At 38.6% G+C, this 21,547-nt stretch overlaps 1 protein-coding gene across 5 annotated transcripts in view; it reads right to left on the reverse strand.

Moving 5' to 3' along the window:
- Positions 1-951: 951 nt before the first annotated feature.
- Positions 952-21,547, reverse strand: part of LOC113094071 (histone deacetylase 7-like) — a 74,609-nt gene continuing 54,013 nt past the window's right edge. For 4 of the 5 annotated variants that reach the window (XM_026259723.1, XM_026259721.1, XM_026259722.1 and 1 more), the window contains 18 exons: positions 21,148-21,307; positions 20,924-20,977; positions 19,765-19,946; positions 19,393-19,575; positions 18,692-18,908; positions 18,471-18,604; positions 17,671-17,791; positions 17,414-17,463; positions 11,399-11,506; positions 9,943-9,998; positions 8,531-8,618; positions 7,287-7,406; positions 7,050-7,147; positions 3,628-3,746; positions 3,349-3,482; positions 3,071-3,152; positions 1,841-1,979; positions 952-1,637 (listed from right to left, as the gene is read on the reverse strand). In XM_026259723.1, the coding sequence (XP_026115508.1) occupies positions 1,607-1,637; positions 1,841-1,979; positions 3,071-3,152; positions 3,349-3,482; positions 3,628-3,746; positions 7,050-7,147; positions 7,287-7,406; positions 8,531-8,618; positions 9,943-9,998; positions 11,399-11,506; positions 17,414-17,463; positions 17,671-17,791; positions 18,471-18,604; positions 18,692-18,908; positions 19,393-19,575; positions 19,765-19,946; positions 20,924-20,977; positions 21,148-21,307 (2,076 nt within the window). In that variant the 3' untranslated portion in view covers positions 952-1,606. The remainder of the gene's footprint in view (positions 1,638-1,840; positions 1,980-3,070; positions 3,153-3,348; positions 3,483-3,627; positions 3,747-7,049; positions 7,148-7,286; positions 7,407-8,530; positions 8,619-9,942; positions 9,999-11,398; positions 11,507-17,413; positions 17,464-17,670; positions 17,792-18,470; positions 18,605-18,691; positions 18,909-19,392; positions 19,576-19,764; positions 19,947-20,923; positions 20,978-21,147; positions 21,308-21,547) is intronic. The other variant, XM_026259724.1, reaches the window with a different exon arrangement.

Below are 21,547 nucleotides of genomic sequence, written 5' to 3' on the forward strand. Positions count from 1 at the left end.
AGAATAAGTCTAGGGAAAGGCTAAGCACTTCCTGTGTCCACAATATTAAATGTACAGTGGTCATATTGATGCAACATGTGCTCAGAAAGATGGGCGTATATGCATTTTTTGGGTGTGGGTGTGTGCAATAAACTAGCTGGTCTGTCCCCCTGGCCTTCAGAAACATGAGGCATTAAATCAAATACACAGAATCGGTACAAATAAGTATCTCGAAGTTGTTCAAGTTTACAGCCTTCATGCTGGGAATGCAGGTAGAATGTAACTGAACTTGACAAGAATGCAATTGTTTTTTGCTTCACTTAAAAAAAATAAATGAATGTTTAGAGTAAAACTAAATACAGAATGACATATTTCTATTCCCAGAGGCTTGGGAAATTTCACGGTTCACATTATGGAATGCACAGTGCAAAAAATAAAAAATACAATTTATAAAACCCACAGTTTTTGTGATCGTTTTCTTCTTCTTCTTTAGTGGTTAAATTGGTTAATAGTAATGACATCATAAGCCCTTTTCACACTGCGATTCCGGAAGATATACGGGTTATGTGTCCCGGCAATTGTTCCCGGGTCGCTAGATTTTGCCCCTTTCATACTGCCAGTGATTTCCCGGAATATGTGTGTGCGTTCACACACAACCCGTAAAGGTCCCGTAATGACACGTGACATCAGCGCGTGTCGTGTAATGTACGAGTCGAAAACGCTAGGCACGTTAACTTTCACTGAAGCTGGCGAACGATCTCAGCGTCAGCGCGGAAAGTGAGGAGCTAACTGATCTCTGCTTCATTACAGTTTGCACATATTTTTTTGGTCGCAAACATTGATCTGCCTTCAAATTCCTGGTAAAAGAGTTGCGCGATAAAGTGCGTCATCACTACGACACACCCTTTACATCATTAGTTCTGGCTTTTGTTCACACATTGCTTGTTCCGGGACTGAACCCGGCAATGTTACTAGGTCCCCGACCCGGGTTCAATGCCAGAATCAATCCCGGGACGTGTTTGCTTTCACACAGAGGGTGACCCGGCAATGTTCCAGCAATTTTCCGGGTCTAACGTGCAGTGTGAAAGGGGCTATAGAGTGGAGTTGCCAGGTGCAAGGAGACCCCTTATTTTCTCCCAGCACAGTTTGCTTGTCAGGGGTAGTAAAGTGGGCTGCCCTTTTAAAAAGGTGAAATAATCCTCAACCGCTCCTGAAAATCTGCTTTCGCATCTCCAGCTTAGTCCAAAAGTTAGTCCATAAGTAAATAGTCTCTTTTGAGGCACTGGAGGTGAATATTGCATGGCTGGAGTGCATTCTTTTAGTGAATGTTAAAAACACACTAATGCACAAAGTGGCCTCTTGTGTCCTAGTGTGTTTGTGCGGTACGTGAATGGAAAAGATGCCATGGATCCCAGAGCCCTGGCAGAACTGTGGCTGCAGGGTGTTAGCTTAGCCGCGTCTCGCTGGTGGTCAGTGTTGAGGTGGTGTCTTGGGGGAGGGGCCGTGATGAGGAAGCCACGCCCCTGAGGCACTGCTGGTCTTGAGGCACGGCTTGGTCACATGGTCTGGAGCGCCATTTGGTACTGGACAGCTTTCAGACGTGTAAAGACCTGGTTTAAAGGGAGTCTTAGTCATGCTCCATGGGTTCATCAACAAGGCTGTAAAAAATGAGGTTTATGTTTAGCATCAAACAATCACCATAAGTTTTTTTTATGCTCAAGAATGTTTCATAATTTCCTTCAGCTCTGTATAGATTAGAAGGGAAATAAATACACAAAGTAAAATAACAAATTGTGTACAAAATAGGACCAAGTACTATAGAAGAGTGACTAATTGTATTAATTTCTTCATCAGAACTCACATTTTGTTGGCCAGGACCCCTACGGAGAGGGATGCCATCGCATTCACTGTGTCCGTTTCCTCACAGTCTTTCCTCTGGGCACCCAGAAACGACATCCCCACTGTGCCCATCAGAGGCTTCAGTGACGACCAATACTGACCTGAGACAGACCGAGATTTCAGAATTAACAGACAGGACTCATTTTACCAATAATTTACCGTTCCCTATGTCATCCCAAACCTATTTCACTTTCTTTCTGAGGTGATTCACAAAAAAGATCTTTTGCAGAATGTCAAAGCTTCTCGTTTCCATTAAATGAAAATACTAAAAAGCATTTGCAAAATACTGCACACAATTTGTGTGCTTTATTCTGAAGCCTTTTTGAGAAAAAAGAGACTGATATTTAATGACAATTCTGTCATTCATTTCTTATATTCGAGTCATTCCAAACCTATAACGGTTTTTTCATGTTTGAAGCAAAAACTAAGAATTCTTTAATGAAACCTGAGAGATTTCCGTCCCTCCACTGAAATCTACAGTACCAGAACATTTACACTTTAAAAAAGTTCATAAAGACATTGTAAAAGTAACCCATATGAACCGAGCCATTTAAGCCAAGTCTTCTTGATCACTTTATACGATGACCAAATTTAATTAAGGCTTTTATTCACATATAAACATTGCTCAACACGCATACATAGGGCACATCTAATCTGGTAAACACAAGCTGAAGAACCGACGAGGTTTCCATGAATCTGAAGAACAACAGCAGAGGGAAAGATAATGGAGACTTTTTGGTTGGGTTCTAAAACACAGATATTGTATGTCCTCAAATGTTCCACATTTCAAATAATAATAATAATAATAATAATACATTGATTTTGTGAATCACTGTACACTTTTGTGCATTGAAAAAAGCAGCAGGGACACTCTTTTTGGGTTCAACCGGAGACAGAAAGTCATTCAGGTTTGGTAATGTGAGTGACGAGTCTTGATGACAGATTGTTGAGAACTACAGATAATGGCAATAGCACAGCAAACGCGTGAGAGAGGTAGTCTTCGCCACGTAGTGCATCCCATACCGTTGTTTTTATAGGAATATTTTGGCAGAGCAGGAACCATGTGGTGCAACACCGATGATCATGATTATAATTAATTACATAGAATGAAACAAATGTGTGCTACCAGGAAGCCCGTGCATTTCAGGATAATTAGAGGCAGACTGGGACGCGAGGAGCGCGAGACACTCACTCTGTATTTGCAGCACTCTCTGCAGTGAAAGCACTGCGTTGGCATTGGGCGTCTGCAGGAGAGTCGACTCAGGAAGAGGCTCCTAAGAGAAAACGAGATGAAAAAGGGTGTTTTGGTTTTTCCTTTAAAACGAAGAGCATGCCAAGCAAGACAAGTCATGTTAACACCCTTACATAACAAGAGTGCTGTTTTTTTGTTCCCAGCAGTGGTATAACAGGCTTATAAAGGTATAATAAATGAATACTTGTGATGGTGTTTGCTTATGCGTGAGATCTGACCTCGAGTCCCAGCAGAGCGCTGACGCAGGCCTCAGAAGCATCACATATGGCTGTGAGGTCGTGACCCCCCTCTAATGCTAGAACCACGCGTCCTCCTGCTAACGTCATCAACTGCCGAGTCAAAAAGCCGAAACCTGCGGAGAGACCAATGACGACATTACTGTCACAGTGCAGAAATACAAGCATCGTTTGGGGCCGTTTAAAAATTAACTGCATGAATTCCGCTTAAAGTATTCACATTTCAGTACTCCAAGGACATTATCAACATAAATATCCTACATTTAGCAGTGACTTTATATCCTCCCAAAGGAGCAGGGTGTCCTTCCACGGCGTCAAACCCTGAAGAAACCAACACGACGTCCGGGGAAAACTCCTGAGCAATGGGCATCACCACCGTCCTAAACATCACAACAATAAACATTTGGTTAATATTATATCTGTCATAGCTGCACTTATATATAGAGGCGTTATGATTTACTCATACTCATGTCATTCCAAACCCAATTGACTTTCCTTCCATGAAATAAGGGGGTTTAGATTATTATCCATTGATAATCTTCACATGTTAACGACTACACCTGGATTTTGAAAATGAATCGTTTCATTCAGACTGCTGTTATGAATCTGGATCGACCAATTCATCTAAAAGATCCAACTCAAAGGAAAGATTCATTCTTATTTCTCTCTTGAACTCGCCAACCAAACCCGGAACAGATGTCAAGATAGTCAGTGAATAGCAAATTTCATTTCAGTCCATTTCTGGCTTCAGACGAGTTGCAATATAGTGCATGAATCACATTTATGATACTTTTGGGTCTTTTTTGAAGCTTGAAAATCCAGTGTAATTACATGAAAATGCAAATAGCTAGAATCTCTAAAACATCTCTTTTTCTGCTCCACCAATTAAATTCATGGGGCACAGTACATTAATTTTCATTTACATTTTTTCCATGAACTATTCATTTAAGGGGTCTTCTGAGACATGACAAAAATATTTTTATGACACAATTATTTATTTATTTCTAATGAATGCTGGCAATATAACCATTCTTTTAATCGACAGTTAACAAACAGTTACATTTACTATTAATAACACTCAAGATTAAGATTTTGTAAAGCTGCTGTTAAATAGTTTCAGGTTATTTTTAGGGATGTATTTGTTGGTTTAACATCAGTTCAGATCAAAGCCTTTACAGAAATGTCGGAAACTTGCCCAGAAGAGTCAAAATAAAAATTAAATATTAAGTAGAAAAAAAAGAAAAAAAAATGTAATTCCCGTTTTAGTTAACAAATTCTACAAAAATGGATCTGGCCGAAGCACAGAGTGACAATCACAGTGACTAAAGTGTTTGAATGAGGTTCTGTTGATAACCGCCTCGCGCTCTCTCTTCCTTCCTCTTTTTCCTCGTCTCCCTCTTTCTTGCGCTCGGAGGACGCCGGCCCTGCCAGCGATTTCGCCTCTTGAGCGCATCACCGGCGAGTTCAAAGCGACCGCCGCTGCATCTGGTTCCCATTTGGAGCTTGTCGTTCTCCTCACGTCACTGACAGCCCGCCATCTGGGAGCCATTTGCCTTAATTACCCAGGATCCTCCACTTCTCCCCCCACCTCTCCGCCTACCCTCACCGTTGTAACCAACTCCGCCTCCCCTCTAGACCAATAAAACTACCCACGCTCCCCTGTGTGGAGAGGAACGCTTTTAGTTTGGGTGGAGGTAAAGAGAGAGAGAGAGAGAGAGAGCAGCATTCATGAAAGACCAATAAAAGGATGAGAAAGAGTGTACGAGACACAGGAAGTCAATGAGAGACAGGCTGGTTAGAGGCAAAACCTTCAGTCCTGAAAGATCTTAAAGGTCTTTTAGACGCCCACCCACTTTCAAACAGGGATCTTGGTTCGTAATGCCTCCCTGGACTGAAAACCAAAAACCCGAAGCCGGCTGCCTTCAAAAATGTTAAAAACTTTTAATAAAACCACCCACCGGCGGCAATTAAGTGACATGTGGAAGTGGCCAAGCTTGAGTCTGAGCCCAACACAATGAAAAAGCTGGGAATCATTTGAAGCCCTGCAAGCGTTTCAGACTACAATAAACACCTTGAGTGATGCAGGTTGGCAGACGGCAGAGGGGGAAGTCCGACAATGTGATCAGTCGTCCAATTCCTGACAAAATCCCAAAGGTCTCAGTACAAATACTAGTGCACAAGAACAAAGGAGAGAAACCAATGCAATCATGAAGAACGGCCACATGAAGAAGAGCTGGTTCTTTGGCGAAACTGATGACGGGAGGTCAAACGCTTCTTCCTGAACGCTGACCTGATGATGATCATCCAATGTAAAGACTTTACAAGACATATAAAGTGGACGGTGGTGGGGTTGTGGTTAAACATCTGGACGCTGGGTTCGCCAACATCATTGTGCTCTTGATACTTAACACTTAACAGCTTACTCCAAAGACAGTGTTTTCAGTTATCGTTACATGAAATACTAGCACACCACAGACCATAAGAATTAATGTTAGATTATTAGTCTGCGAAATGAGGTGTGGAAACTAACAAGACCATAATGGATGTGCAGAATTTTTTATTAGAAACACTGAAACCAAAATTAAAGTTTTCATTTAGCCAAAAACCAAAACGGAAGCTGATATTGTAAGTTTGGATAGTAAAATTTGAGTAACTGGGTAATTAATCTTGGCATGATGTTCAGGGGCGTTGTTTCCTCATGTGATAAATCAAACCGGATGCATGAACTGCTCAGACTAGTCAAAAGTTAAGGCCTGTTCACATCAAGATTGATAACTATAAAAAGAAAACTAACATTACAATATTGTCCAAACCCAGCAAGCATTTTAAGCATGCGCTGTAGTTTTGTCCTACACAATCTGCCTGAACGCTCATGAACGCACATACAACAGTATTTTATTTATTTTTCTTACAAAAATGCATCAATTTGCTTCCGAAGGCCTTTATTAACCCCTGGTGCCACGTGGAGCACTTTTATGAGGGACAGATGCACTTTTTGCACTTCAAAATCTATACACCCATTCACTGCCATTATAAAGCTTGGAAGAGCCAGGACAATTTTTTAATAACTCTGATTGTATTCGTCTAAAAAATAATAAAGTCATATACACCTAGGATGCCTTTAGGGTGAGTAAATCATTTTTGGGTGAACTATTCCTTTAAAAGCAAAGTCTTAACATAGTGGCTATGTTTATGCAACTGACTTCCGTTGTAGTAAAGTTCTTCTGCAAAGAAATGTGTACATATTGCTACTCTAACACCACTTTTGGTCAATGGTTTTGGCCCTCCAAAAGCTATTTCTACTTAAAACCAATTTGTTTTGTTGTTGTTTGGCTGAATATTTTTGCTTGCTGAAATTTTGGCGCATCACAGACTTGTATGTTATTACTGGACCTAACCCAAACCCTTCAGTCAGCAAATTCACGCATTAAATTATCATAGCATCTTCCAATGTCTCCACTTATAATGAAACAAAATACATTGATTTATGTGAAAATGGATCCATTTATGTCCTGCAGAGTTTAGCTCTAGCCCTAATTAAACACACTACTCAAGGTCTTCAGAAACCTTTAGACAGTTGTGCTAGAGCTGGTTGGATTAGGATTGAACAGGCAATACTGTCCTTATTCAAGTGTTCCCCTGAGTTAGTTTAAATCAGCACATGAACCAAGTGAAACTAATACCTGAAGGCAGCCAGGTACTCAGCATCGCCCATGGGAGGATCCAGACCACCGGTCCATGCCACATTAACGTTGAAACCCTGACCGACACCAGAACCCACCTGGGACAAATCAAACACAGTACTGCTGTTAAACACTGAAAACCCTTGGCTTCTGTGAGCTTATAGTGTTTCACAGCACTACACAAACCAAAGATCACTGTGTTTGCTATGGTATAACCGATAATCTCTGCGGACTAACCTCTGCCGGTCCACCGCTCCCGGGGAAGAAGTTTCCATCATCATAGCGATGGAGAGAGATGTAGAGGACGCTGGGGTCATTGTAGAAGATTTCCTGGGTGCCGTTGCCATGATGAACATCCTGAATGATTGATGAAACACAGGTTACATAATCACTTGCATCCAGTGCATGAAGGATCACTAAGTTATTAACACTGAGATGTTTAATCATAGTATTTTGTCTGCCGCTCAGTCAACATTAGCATTACATTTCTGGTGTATTAGGACAAAAAAGACAAAAATCTGGAGGTGATTTGATTCAATGACTGATAAACTCAATCAATTTAGCTTGTTATCCAGTTTGCTAACCGAAAGCTTCACACAAACATCCCAGAATAGCTATAAGTTTTGCAGAAATCTTGTAAAGACAGTATAGGTAAGAAAAAAATAAAATAATACACTTTAATAGGTTAACAGTAATTTATCCAGACATTTCATGTAATTTTACAGTAAAATTTTGTTCATTATACAATTTTAGAAGTAAAAAAGAACTAATCAATGTATAATTTACAGTAAAATAAAAATGTAAACTGTTTATTATGGTGGTTGTCAGCTTATGATAAAGATACGAAACAGATTTTAGTAGCAGTGTGCATTGTTGAATTTTATTAGTTTACACTCAATATTTTTTATTTTATTTTTTTGTAAATTAGTCTTATAATAAAATTTACAATTTGCTCGGTAAATGTTTTTACGTTTTTTTCGGTATGTTTAATCTAATTATTCTGTCAACCACAGCTGCCAAGATTATTTAGTAAAAACTACAGAATTTTTTTTTTTTTTTTTTTTTTACAGTGTAGCACTGATAGCCAATTACACACACACACACACACACACATATATATATATATATATATATATATATATATAGATAGATAGATAGATAGATAATATATCAATATAGTAGTTATTTTTAACAGATATACTGTAAGTAATCCTCAACTACTGGATATTTAATTAAAATAAACTGTTCTCTTTTGTCCTACTGTATATTATGCTGTTGTGATGCCTGAATTTACTAATAAACTCTCGATAGCAGTGTTATTGTTTTAATTTGCCTAACAGGGAACAGACATAATAGAATGGATTTCTAGTATCAGCCATCATATCATTTATCGGCCATAACATGAAACTAATTATGCGCTTATTGGTTTCAGCCAGAATTCGCGTCCTAGAACGAACATTGGCTGAATCAAGAGCTCTCACCCAATCAACGATGAGGATTTTACTGACGCTGAGCTTCTGCTGGAGCTGCTTAGCAGCGATCGCCACCGAGTTGAAGAAACAAAAACCCCTGAGAGAGAGAAAGAGATAAAGTGAGGCCTCCAACCACATGAAATGCCAAAGGATTTGGAAACAGGACGACAGAACTATGTTGTAAGCAAACACATTTTCTCACGCAACTGAACCCAGTGGATGAGCAGATCTGTTGTTACCGAAACATGATTTTTAACTATAATGTGTTAAGGTAATCTAAAAGCATTTAAATATTGTCTGTATACACAAATAATAAACATGTGGAAACTTCCAGCAGATGTGCACTGGGAAGTTAGCGAGCAAGGAGAAACGCTGAGAAATTTGGGAAGAGCGAACTCAGCAGACTAATAACTGCTGAAATAAATCAGCGTCCTTCCTCCCGCTCCCTCCAAACCTTCATTATCGAGCCATAAATATCCACACACACAGACAGGCGTGCTGATGCTGCACACACACACACACACACACACACGCCGAACGCGAGGTGACAGAGTGCACATGTGCAAACACAACACCCACGTCACACAAACACACCGCCCAAAACATGCCATCAACTCACATGCACAGGAAGAAGAATCTCACTTCAGCACCACAATAAACCGAGCCAAGCTCACATGGACAACATACTCTATACAGGCTCATCATAGCTACCTAAAACAATTATAACAAAGACTAATAAAACATTTTTCTTTCTTTACTTTAAATAGAATGTTAACTTAAAATATAAAAAACGTAGTTAAAAATAGTTTAACTTGTAATAAAATGTCAAATATATATAGACATATTTAAAAACAACAAAAACGGTAATACTTTACAATAAGGCTCCATCTGTTAACTATATTTAATGCATCACCTAACATTAACAATGAGCGAACCGTTTGTTAACGTTAATTAAAATACAACTGTTCACTGTTAGTCCATGTAAGCTCAGCTCCATTAAATAATATTAATAGATCCAACTTTTGATTTTAATAATGTATTAGTGAATGTTGGAATAAACATTCAACAGGATTAATAAATGCTTCAGAAGTATTATTTATTGTTAGTTTATGCTAACTAATGTAGTAGCAAATGTTAACAAATGGAACCTTAGTGTAAAAAAAAATCTAAAAATCTAAACCGAACTAAAATTAAGGCAGAAAATCTAAAAATCAAATTAAATTAATTTGAATTTATCTGTATGCATTTCTTTAATTTGAAGAACTTTGATAGTACGACCGTGGAAAGCAGATATGCGGCAAGAGAGATCAAGAGAGAGAGAGAGAAGCGTGTTGCAGGCCGGGCTCGAACCTGCATCCCCCAGCAGACACACATTCTTAAGGAAACTCAGAGGTGCTTCTGTATGTACCAGGCAGACTTACATGGGGTTTGACGGGTCTGCGTGATGTCCTGGTGGCCTGACCACAGCAAAGCCGTTCTGAAACAGTCAAACCAACATATCATTAACTCTGCATTCACCAGTCGCCTCTCACACAGAAACCATGTTTTCACCAAACTGCTTCAACAAGCGGGCCTCCGCTTTCAGTTAAAGCAATAAAGCCGTTTCCCTGAAACATCCCCTATAACCTTCATTAAGTTTAATTACCAGCAGGGGACCCGAGCGATTGAACTAGTCTTTTATGGTCGTTACAGTTTTTTAATCAGCTTGATCTGGTCGGTTTGCTACTTGGTTCATTTTTATTTGATGCAACGGTAATTACAAAAACCCTCTGATGGAAATGAGCGCTTGATTCTGATTGGCTGACACATGATCTAAGAGTTTTGACTGAAGATGCATTCATATTAAGTCAGAATTGCAGTAACTAGACTCATTTCACATGCTCTTTTACCAAAATGCTAGACATATTTCAGTTTGATATGGTATTTTATTATAGCCGGTGGTACTTGGTGTGGTTTTTTTCTTCAATGCTTTGTGAGATGTAAATTAATGCAAAGCATTTCAACGTGGTGTTTAAAGTTCTGTGTCCAAGGAAGTGATTATCTCATAGCTGTCATTTTGTTTTTGTGGTATTTTTAATGCAATGCGAACACACATAATATTGAATGTTCGATAACTGCACAGTCAGTATTGCCTCGTAGCTGATGATGCTAGCGAATGCATTTTTCCGACTTGCAGTTTTTAGCGTGACAAAACGCCAAATCATTGCATTTATTGCTCTGCGTTTCTCACGCAGCTTTACAAATCAAAGACTCTCTGTCCTCACACTTACTAAATCTGAACAGTTTCAGTGAATCGGTTTGCTTACATGTTTTCACTGGTCACATAAATCTCAGAAATATTCAGATTATTCTGATATTTTGAGTGGTGATGTAACTTCAAATCTAACTACTTCTGTTAAAAAAGGTCTAGTTGAACTCTTCTAAATTAAAGGGTATTTGTAGTTAGCGAGCTAGCGCTTGTGCACAGCTGCACACTTCCAGGTTTGTTTGTTTCAGTTCTAGGTTGCGTTTCAAACTTAGTATCATCAAAATGGGCTTTTTCTAAGAAAGACACTTAACCAGCGGTGTGAGGAAGCTGGTACACACCTGAACAACACTGAGCTTTGTACCGTATCTACCCCATAACATATACATATTAGAGTAGTCAAAGACATACTTTTGTAGCTTATTTACCCCTAAAAAGTTCATAGCAGTATCTTAAGGGTATATATTAGATGTATCTTAGGGCAGCAGATTGTCAGTGTGGGAGTACCATTAATACAATGTTCATTTTCAGTTATACTGTACTCATTTTATTTAGGAAGCAGCAGTCGACCTAAAAAAATCAACAGTGCATGAACAAAAGAGTATTGGTGTTGGATATTGTTTTGTAGCGACCTTGAGCTCTCCTTTAGCCACTCTGTAGACCAGCTCCGTCACGCTCCCGGCCGCCAAGCGGGACGCTGTAGACGTGTGCATCTCGTTCCAGATGGTGTCGTTGTCCACCTGTCGAAATACAAGCATGCTTAGCAAACAGCAACTCGGATGATTTATTTAAAGAGTCCACATCTGCTGAGGGGTAATAATTGAACGACAGTTTTAAAACAGCACAACCTGCTTTTTCATGAGTTTAAATAAAAGATCTTGGTTACACTTTGTTTACAGTATGTGTACTAATAGTGCACTCACCCAAAGAAGGCACTACGTAGTTCAAGGTAACTAGGACACACTTTATTTTAAGGACCTACTCTCACTATTAAATAACTATGTCTTCTGCCTTAATAAACTCCTAATTTGTTTTTATTAATAGCAAGTAAGGCAGTTGTTAAGTTTAGGTAAGGGATCTAAAATATGATCAAGCAGATGCGCTTTATAAGTACTAAAAACAGCTAATATGCTAGTAATATGCATGCTAATAAGCAGCTAGTTCATAGCGAGAATTGGTCCTTTAAATAAAGTGTTACCGGTAACTACACTGGTTAAGGTTAGGTTTAGGGTTAGTACCTAGTTATTGTAATTGTTGTACTAAGTACATAACGGGACAGGACTGTAAACAAAAAAAAAGTACTGACAACATTTGTGTTATAAAAGAAAATAAAAATATTATATTTTTTTTACATTTAAGTACCCCTTCGCAGATTTTGCGTTATTTACTTCACTTGCATGTAGGTGTAACTACTCTGATCATAAACAAAACTGCAGTGCTGAGTGATTAATGCGCAGTTAAACCCAAGTTAACACTTGATTTTGTGAATGTTTCACAGTTTTTTGCTGCGAGTACGCGCCTCCACCCAAGCCCTGGCTCACAGAATCCCTCAGCGCCGCGTACATGACAAACAATCTCTGTCAGTCACCCATTCTGCCAGAATAAAACGATCTAGCTCAATTGTATTGGCGTACACTAGCACATTTATCATTATGACAGCTGTGATCAACGTTCATAAATCTGCAAAGCCGCAAACAGCGGTTCAACTGAAGGGCAGGGCTGCACGATGCCAGCGTTACATGCTGCGCGACAGACACTTACAGCAAACTGATGCAACAGAGATGTGCTCGGCCACAACAGGACCAGGGGGAATCTCATTTTTAATCTACTACTCAAACCAATCAATAAACTGAGCGTAATCCTATTCAAATGAAGGAATAACCAGCTGTATGCTTTCAAACAGATGGTAACGCTGGAGAATTATGACGAAACGTGTTTATCCAACCATATTTGTATAAAGATCACTCATGCATGTAAAAGTATTTAGATGCTTATTTTTTGTTGTAAGCATCCACAAGACGAAGTGTGTGTTACAAATTACAGAACATAAACTAGATTTCAAGAATACACACTAAAAGAAAGAGGCTGGAGTGACGACACTATAAATAGATTTCCTGTTATGTGTCATAGTAATGGTATGTTTAAATATTCTTTGTGTGTGGTCTCCATATTGCCTCTCAATACTACACCGACTTGCTGATTATGCATATTTACCATAGTGTAAAATGAAAAATGGCTAAAATGTGTGTATTTATTTGATCAAAGATTCACTTTTGAATATATTTTATAATGTAATTTATTGTGATCAGAGATTAATTTTCAGCATCATTACTCCTGTCTTCAATGTCACATGATCCTTCAGAAATCAGTATAATATTCTGATTTGCTGCTTAAGAAACATTTCTGATTATTATCGATTTTGAAAATTGATCTTGCATAGTCTATAGCTACTTTTGCATGCTTTTTTCACACTGGAACAAAACAGATCTTTTTGCACATACTTGATCTTTGAGCAATATTTTTTTTTTCTGTGCAACTTTTAAATCTAGTTTTATTTTTTTTATTTTTTTTATGGCCAGTGCCAATATTTCTTAAAGATGGCTAATATAAAGACGATATATATCTATATGATGTTGTGCTATTCTTTTTTAAAGATAGTAAATAAAACAAAAATGAGGATTATATTGATGTTTATTCTACATAATATTCACAAAAATAATTTGGTTTTTAATTAAGATCTTGCTGAAACAAAAATAGACCTGTGAAATAGATTTTTAATTTTAGACAGCAACTTCGATTCTGTGACCCTATCACAATATTTCTTTCAGATTTTTCTGATTAAACTGATGAAAAACGCACACAAAAATAAATTAAACACTCAAACAAACCAGCTAACACAAATTCCACATGCACATCAAAATAAAAGTCCTGTTCAAACAAACTAACAGAACATAATGGTCAATGAAATCACCAATCGTGCCCTTGGAATTATAAGGTTCTATCTCACATTTTTGTCATAATTGAGTTATTCACATATTCTTATTCTGTGTCAACGTATTTACATTATGTGATAGATTTTTTAACGTTGTGTACATTATGGGACTTTTTATTTAAAAAGCAGTAAGGTTCTATCTACACCGTCAAATGGAACACAAAAACTTTGAAGCTCAACATCTCAAAACTGCTCTGAATACAGATAGAACCTTATAATTCCAAGGGGACGCAATATTGTCTGATAATATGGGTCTTGTTGATTTAGGTCACTCCTTCCATGTAAGTCTATGGGATTGAATCATCGGTTTTATCATCTGCCAAGCGGAAATCATAAATTCTGATTGATTTGAGCTTTAATTCACGTCTCCAGCACAAAGAGTGTAGGGTGAATTGAATACTTGGGGATAGTGATTTGAACAAGCCCCTAACATTAAGTATGAGGGGCAGTAACACTTGACACTTGGTTTAGCAAACAGCACAAGTAAGACAAAAACAGACCATCATTACTCTATAAAAATGCATTCATAAGTGGCCATGAGAAGAAAGAATGAGGTTATACATTCCCCTCTCTCCCTTTTGTTTGTTGCCCTGCTCCCCACATCTTCCTTCTCTCTTTTCTCTTTCATTTTCCCTCATCCTTTTTTTTTGCCGAACTTGCATTGCTTGTGGTTTGGCACCGTGAACAATGAGAGGGCTGGAATTTCTTTTATCCTTCATGGCACATATTGTTCCAATCATTCCACATGGACCTGCTCTGAGCTTGATCGTCAGAGTGAAGTTTTCAACATTTTCTCCCAATTTTTTCAGCCAGGGTGCTGCCCATATGACTGCGCTGGGATCAGTGCTCTCTGACCTCTGATCTTTCCCATAACGGGGCTGCGGGTCCGTTTAGGCTGTCGGCCAGTGGTTTATTTTAGAGCAGGTGTCAATGTGGGCTTGGCATAAGTATGCTTTAAGGGAACAGAGTGGCCACAGATGTCATGAGCACTGTATTTAAACCTAAAATTACAAATGGGATACTCTACAGCGGCATGTACTTCAGCCACATGTACATGCACATCAAGACTGATCCTGGCTCACCATTTTGAGGTTGTTTTGCCCAACTTTCTCACCGTTTATTTAAAAGGATAGTTCACCCAAAAAAGAGAATTCTGTCATCATTTACTCACCCACAAGTCATTCCAAACCCATAAAGACTATCGTTCAGCTTCGAAACACAAATTATTTGTAATGAAACCTGAGAGATTTTTGTTCCTCCATTGAAAGTTCATTCAAGCACAACTTTGATGCTTCATAAAGTTCATAAAGACAGCGTAAAATTAATCGATATGAATACACTATGTATTTAATAACATATTTCATTTAGGTTTTTATTCACATATAAACACTGCTCAATACACTTACATAAAGCACAATACACATGGTAAACAGAAGCTCAAACGTGCTTGTTTGATGTGCGAGAACCAATGAGGTTTGTTCTCATTAATCATATTTACCATATTTAATGAGCTTTACTCATGTATATTGAGCAATGTATGTGAATAAAAGTCTTACAGTCTTACAAACACAAGGATTAATTCTGCAATGTCTTTACGCACTTTTTAATGCACTTAAGTCTTGGTTGGAAAACTGGGTCTGGCTTTCTGGGATGGTAATCCAATGGTTTAGGTCATACTTAGAAGGGAGAGGTTATTATGTGAGTATAGGAGAGCAAAAGTCCTTGACATCAAAAGTTGATGTCCATGAAATGCGGGGTCCCACAAGGCTCAATACTTGCTCCACTCTTGTTTAGCCTATATATGCTTGCTCTAAGTCAAATAATGAGAAAGAAACAAATTGCCTATCATAGCTATGAAACGCAGATTTACGTGGCCTTATGACCAAATGACTACAGTTCCACTGACTCCCTCTGCCAATGTATTAATGCAATTAATAGTTGGATGTGCCAGAAATTTCGTCAGTTAAACAAAGAAAAAACTGAAGTCAATGCATTTGGAAACAATGCATACATTGACTCTAGGGGTCAAACAACTAAAAATCAAGTCAGGAATCTTGGTGTGATTCTGGAGACAGACCTTAGTTTAAGTAGTTATGTCAAATCAGTAACTAAACAGCATACTATCATCTCAAAAACATTGCAAGAATTATGTTTTGTTTCCAGTCAAGACTTCATCACCAGCAGGGTGGACTATTGTAATGGGCTCCTCACCAGCCAAAGAAGACTATTAGACAGCTGCAGCTCATCTAGAACGCCGCAGCCAGGATTCTGACTCCTTACACTGGCTACCAGTTATATTTAGGTAGATTTTACAGCACTTTTACTCGTTTATAAATCACTCAATGGCCTAAGACCTAAATGCACTGCAGATATGTTCACTGAATATAAACAGACCACTCAGATCATTAGGACAGAGTCAGTAAGAAATACAAAGGGTTCACACAAAACAAGGGGAGTCTCCTTTTAGTTATTATGCCGCCCGCAGTTGGAATCGGATCCAGAAGAGATCAGATGTGCTAAAACATTAGCCACTTTTAAATGCAGACTCAAAACTCATCTGTTTAGCTGTGCATTTATTGAATGAACACTGTGCAATGTCCGAACTGATTGCACTATATTTTATGTATAATCATTTTCTATTCCTAACTGTTTTATTTTTTTATTAATATTTTCTTTTCTTTTATGTTATAATGTACCATTCTGTATGAAATGTGCTATATAAATAAACTTGCCTTGACTATTTTATGTATAATCATTTTCTATTCCTAACTGTTTTATTTTTTTATTAATATTTTATTTTCTATTATGTTATAATGTCCCATTCTGTATGAAATGTGCTATATAAATAAACTTGCCTTGACTATTTTATGTATAATCATTTTCTATTCCTAACTGTTTTATTTTTTTATTAATATTTTCTTTTCTTTTATGTTATAATGTCCCATTCTGTATGAAATGTGCTATATAAATAAACTTGCCTTGACTATTTTACTTGCCAGTCTTTGAGACACTCACAAGTCTCCCGGTTTTCATCCAAATATCTTAACTTGTTTTCCGAGGATGAACAAATCTTTTACGGGTTTGGAACGACTTGGGGTTAAGTGATTAATGACAAAATTGTCATTTTGGGGATGGAGTATCCCTTTAAGTCTTACTGCACATGCCCTTAAATGAAAAAACTGTAATATTTGCTGCTAAAATTGATGTAATTCAACTTTCTGCATCAATAAGAATAATTCAATTCTCCCAGTTAACAACAAGTAATAAACTGGTCACTAACATTCAGTATCATTTATGTCTACTTAATTTCTGCATCTAGCATCTTTCTTGCAGGGTTATGGCCAAGTTGACAGTGTGTGTGTATGTGTGTGTGTGTGTGTGTGTTCTTGTTTTTGTGACATATCAGGACACAACTCTGTATAATGACATGGGTATGACACAGGTATTGCAAGGAGAGGGTGACTTTTGAGGACATAACCATGTCCCCATTTTTCAAAACGCTTATAAATCATACAGAATTAGTTTTTTTGAGAAAGTAAAAATGCACAAAGTTTCCTGTGAGGGTTAGGGTTGGTGTAGGGCCATAGAATATACAGTTTGTACAGTTAGGGTTAGGGTTAGGTGTGTGTGTGTGTGTGTGTGTGTTTTCACTTACCCCGACTCCCCCACAGGGCAGCATGACGAACATCCGCTGTGACAGTATGCCTGTTGGACACAAGCAGATTAATTGTCATTCTCGCATTCGCCGCTTGACATATCCAACCTTTTAGTCATTGTGAAAGTCGCTTTTATTCACGTGATGGTGTTCCCGTGTGCCTGTGCTTTGAAAAATGAGGTGTTGTGCTGGCCAAGCTGCAGTTGACTCATGTCTATCAGATGTGAACCGTGTGTGTGTGTGTGAGGATGTGTTACCGGCCAGCTTGCGATTGTCCAGTTTGAGGCGGTTGAGTGGATTGGTGCCGTACAGCAGAACGTGACGCTCGGTGTGGACAGACTGTAACTCCTCCAGAGTGGCCTTCCTTCCCCGAATACTCTGCAGAGGAAGTTAAAACATCAAAGACCACGAGAGAGGATTTCCACGGTGCAAACATGCCGTCAGCATTGGAGTTATTAAAATCAAGGAGGTACTTGGATATACTTTTTCAATATAATAAAAAGTGAATGAGGACTGAGAAATGAAAAGGGAGAGAATAAAGCTTTGAAAAGAACGAAAAGTAGTATGAAGAACGTGGTCGTGTAACGTGTGTAACAAGAACACCTTAAAATAAAGTGAGGTGAAGATTTGTTTATCAACAACGAAAAACACTTTTCGTTCTGCCCTCTATTTTAAATAGTAATTTTTAAAGAGCCTTTTTTAAGATGAAGCGCTCTGTTGCGTTCACTTGCACTCCATCTTTCTAGAATATAGTTGATGCGTGATATAAACTATTTTTATAATACTTTTAAGGTGTTGTTGTCATTTTGAAGCTTTACAGAGGCTTATTAACATTCATTATACTAAAAAAGGTTTATTTTGACTTCCGCTGAAGAAAATCAAGTCAACCAGGTTTGTAACAACACGAGGGTGAATAAATGATGACAGAATGTTGATTTGGGCTGAACTGTTCTGGTAATGTGGATGTGTTCAAGAAATGTTGAAAATAATGGTCGGACAGATTATTCAGCTCCCCCTTTAGGAAAGTAGAGGAAGTGCATGTCACTTTTGTAAATACCTCGCACTGGCCCCTGAGACCCCTCTCCTGCAAGCGTGACCAGATGCTCTGGATTCTCCCAGCATGCTCTGGGTGGCTGCTGTTGTCTCCACACGTACACTGGTGCTTCAGCATTTGGGAGTCGTACACCAGACCTGCACACACACACACACACACACACACAGTCATTGCGAGCGTCTCCTCTGCTGCAGAGCGGCGTGTGATTGGTGGAGGCTCTGTACCCGTGGTGAAGCGCGGCTGGCTCTGGGGCGGCTCCGGTGCCGTGGTGAGAGGCAAGGCTTTGTCCGGCAGCGTTAGCGAGGTGGAGGCTGGAGACGACTGCGTACGAGAGAGCGGCCGGTGCGCGGCGCCGAGGATCATGGGTACCGCCAGTGTCTCCATGTGAGCCGTCTGTCTGCGCAGCTGCTGCAGCTGCTTCTGTGTCTCCCACAGACGGGACTGCAAAGAAAGCATTTCAGCCTGTTCTGTCAAAACTACATCATATTATACTTTTGGGAAGTATTACTACATGGAAAAAGCTTTCATTCTCATTCACTGTATATGGACAGATTATGATACAGTAATGGTATTTACACCTAATAGTAGTTGGTTAAAATACTGCAGTATACAATTGTAACTAAGTATGGGATAATGCATGGCTAGCTGTGCATTAAACGATTTTAACGCATGACGTGTAGTGCATTAAAATCATCCAATGCACACCTAACAGTGCATTATCCTGCTTATACCATGGTTATTTGCCAGCAAGCAATAATATTTGCAGATCAATACGTTTGCTTACAAATGTAAACATAATTTATTATTAAATGACTTCTAAATGTTGTGTAATGACATTTAGGCAGAGCTTTTTGCACAGTAAAACATGTGTGGCTTGTTCCTCTCATGCACATTATAGCTTCAGGATCGGTGGTTTGTGTCTGACCTGGTTGAGAATGAGGGCGTGTTGCAGGTTGAGCTGCTCCTCTTGACTCTCCAGCTCTCTCTGAGACTCCGCCCTCACCCTGCCCTGGTGGGGGTCGCCCGCTGATGGCCCCACCTCCTCTGAGTCCATGTCCTCTGACGGGATCTGCCGGAGCCGAGGCTTCTCGCTGGACTTCGACATGAGCTGCGGCACACAGACAGAGATCCGGATCAATCCCACATTATTCAGCCACAAACTTAAATGACGTGCATTTTCAAAATCAAATATGAATTGACAAAATAAATCAGATTTCATGCTTTTTTCAGATTTGAATCCGAGCTGCACAAAGAGTGACTGCATCCTCCCTGTGTTAGAGTAAAGTGAGATGTGCACCTTGCCCAGGTGCGTCTGCTGCTTGAGTCTCTCCAGGATCTGAGCGCTGTGCTGCTGCTGCTGGAGCAGGTGCGGGTGGAGCGCACGAGGACTCTGGGGCAGCGGCTCGGACCGGGTCCGGCTCAGAGGCTTGTGAGGACCAGACGCGCTGAACTGAAGGGGAACCGGACCCAGACCTGGAACTGATCACAAACCAATCTGATTACACTTTCAGAGAAACAGAAGGAGAGGAAAGCTTACTAGTGAAGCTAGAGATCAAAACATCACGCCACATGGTTTGGATCACACACAGTAGAAAATAAACATAATGTAAAATTATCCACATTGACTTAAATATAACAATACATTCGAACATACTGTATCATCATGAACTCAGTGAGCACGCTACATTAAGTATAAACAGAAAAATTTAAACTTTTAATACATGTCTTCATGCAATTTATTTTGTATTTAAATATTAGACGGCCCAGTTGTTGTTTTTTCTTTATAAGTAATAAAATATTTTTTTTGACATCAATTTGGTATTTAAATATCAGACTGTCCAGCTTTTTTTTTTTGTTTAGTTTTTTTTTTAATAATAATAATAATAAGTAATATAATTCATTTTTTACATCGATTTTGTATTCAATCATTAGACTGTTAAACTACTGTTAACTATTTTTTTTATTAATAATAATAATAATAATAATAAGTAATATAACTAATCTTTTTAAAAAAACTGGTAAACAGAATTAATAAAATAAATATTATTATAATTTACACTGCTGTTTAGTGGACTGTAAGATTTTCAGTGTTTTTGAAAAGACTCTTATGCTCACAAAGACTTTGTTTATTTGATGAAATATACAGTAGATTATTATTATACACTTATACACACATCTTATATTGTGAAATAATTAAAAATATATATTTTATTGTATTATATTATATTAAAATATAATGAATAAAAAAAGTAATAAATATATAATTTATTCCTGTTATAAAAAGCTGCATTTTCAGCATCATTAAAAGAACCCCATTTCTTTGAAACTGAAATCTTTTGTAACAATGTAAAAATATTTTCTCTCACTGTCACTACTAATCAATTTAATGTCTCCATGCTGAATAAAAGCATTCATTTATTGTAAAAAAAAAAAGAAAAAAAGAAATGAATACTGACCCCAAACTTTTGAATGGTAGTGTATATTTTTTTCTGATGTCCCATAATTGTTTGCTGTGTAAAACAAATATAACACATGACCATATACACACATAGTAGTTATAAATGAATGAATGCAGTTTATAGTCTGAAAACAATCGTAGCCTGTTGTTTGACCAGCGACCACTAGCTGGCGCTCACATCACACAGTCTCGAGTGATTCAGACAGTGTTCAGATCTCTTACCCGCCAGGAGAGGGGTGTGTATGAGTCCAGAGGGCTCCAGGATGAGGACGGGCTGTATGAGCGGCCCGCTCTGCTCTTCCACACCCAGAGGAACCAGCATCGGAGACGCACCCGGGACCGGCCCACGACCCAGCTTCAGCGAGCCCAGCTCCCCCTCCGCCTGCACACACACCACAGCTCACGTCATGCTACAGCCTCAAAATAGCTAATGAGGAACATTATTTTAGGATGCACTACCCTTCAAATAAAGTACATTACTGTGATTCTAAATGGGTCTCAGGTCAGATCTGATGAATACTGAACGCAAATAATTACTAAAATAAATAACCATCAAAATTCAGTTCTGGCTCTGTGTTGTGTCACTACTTGATGTTGAAACTAAACGAGAAGCAGTGCGTTA

The sequence above is a fragment of the Carassius auratus genome, unplaced genomic scaffold (genome assembly GCF_003368295.1).
Source record: "Carassius auratus strain Wakin unplaced genomic scaffold, ASM336829v1 scaf_tig00215236, whole genome shotgun sequence".
Lineage (NCBI taxonomy): Eukaryota > Metazoa > Chordata > Actinopteri > Cypriniformes > Cyprinidae > Carassius > Carassius auratus.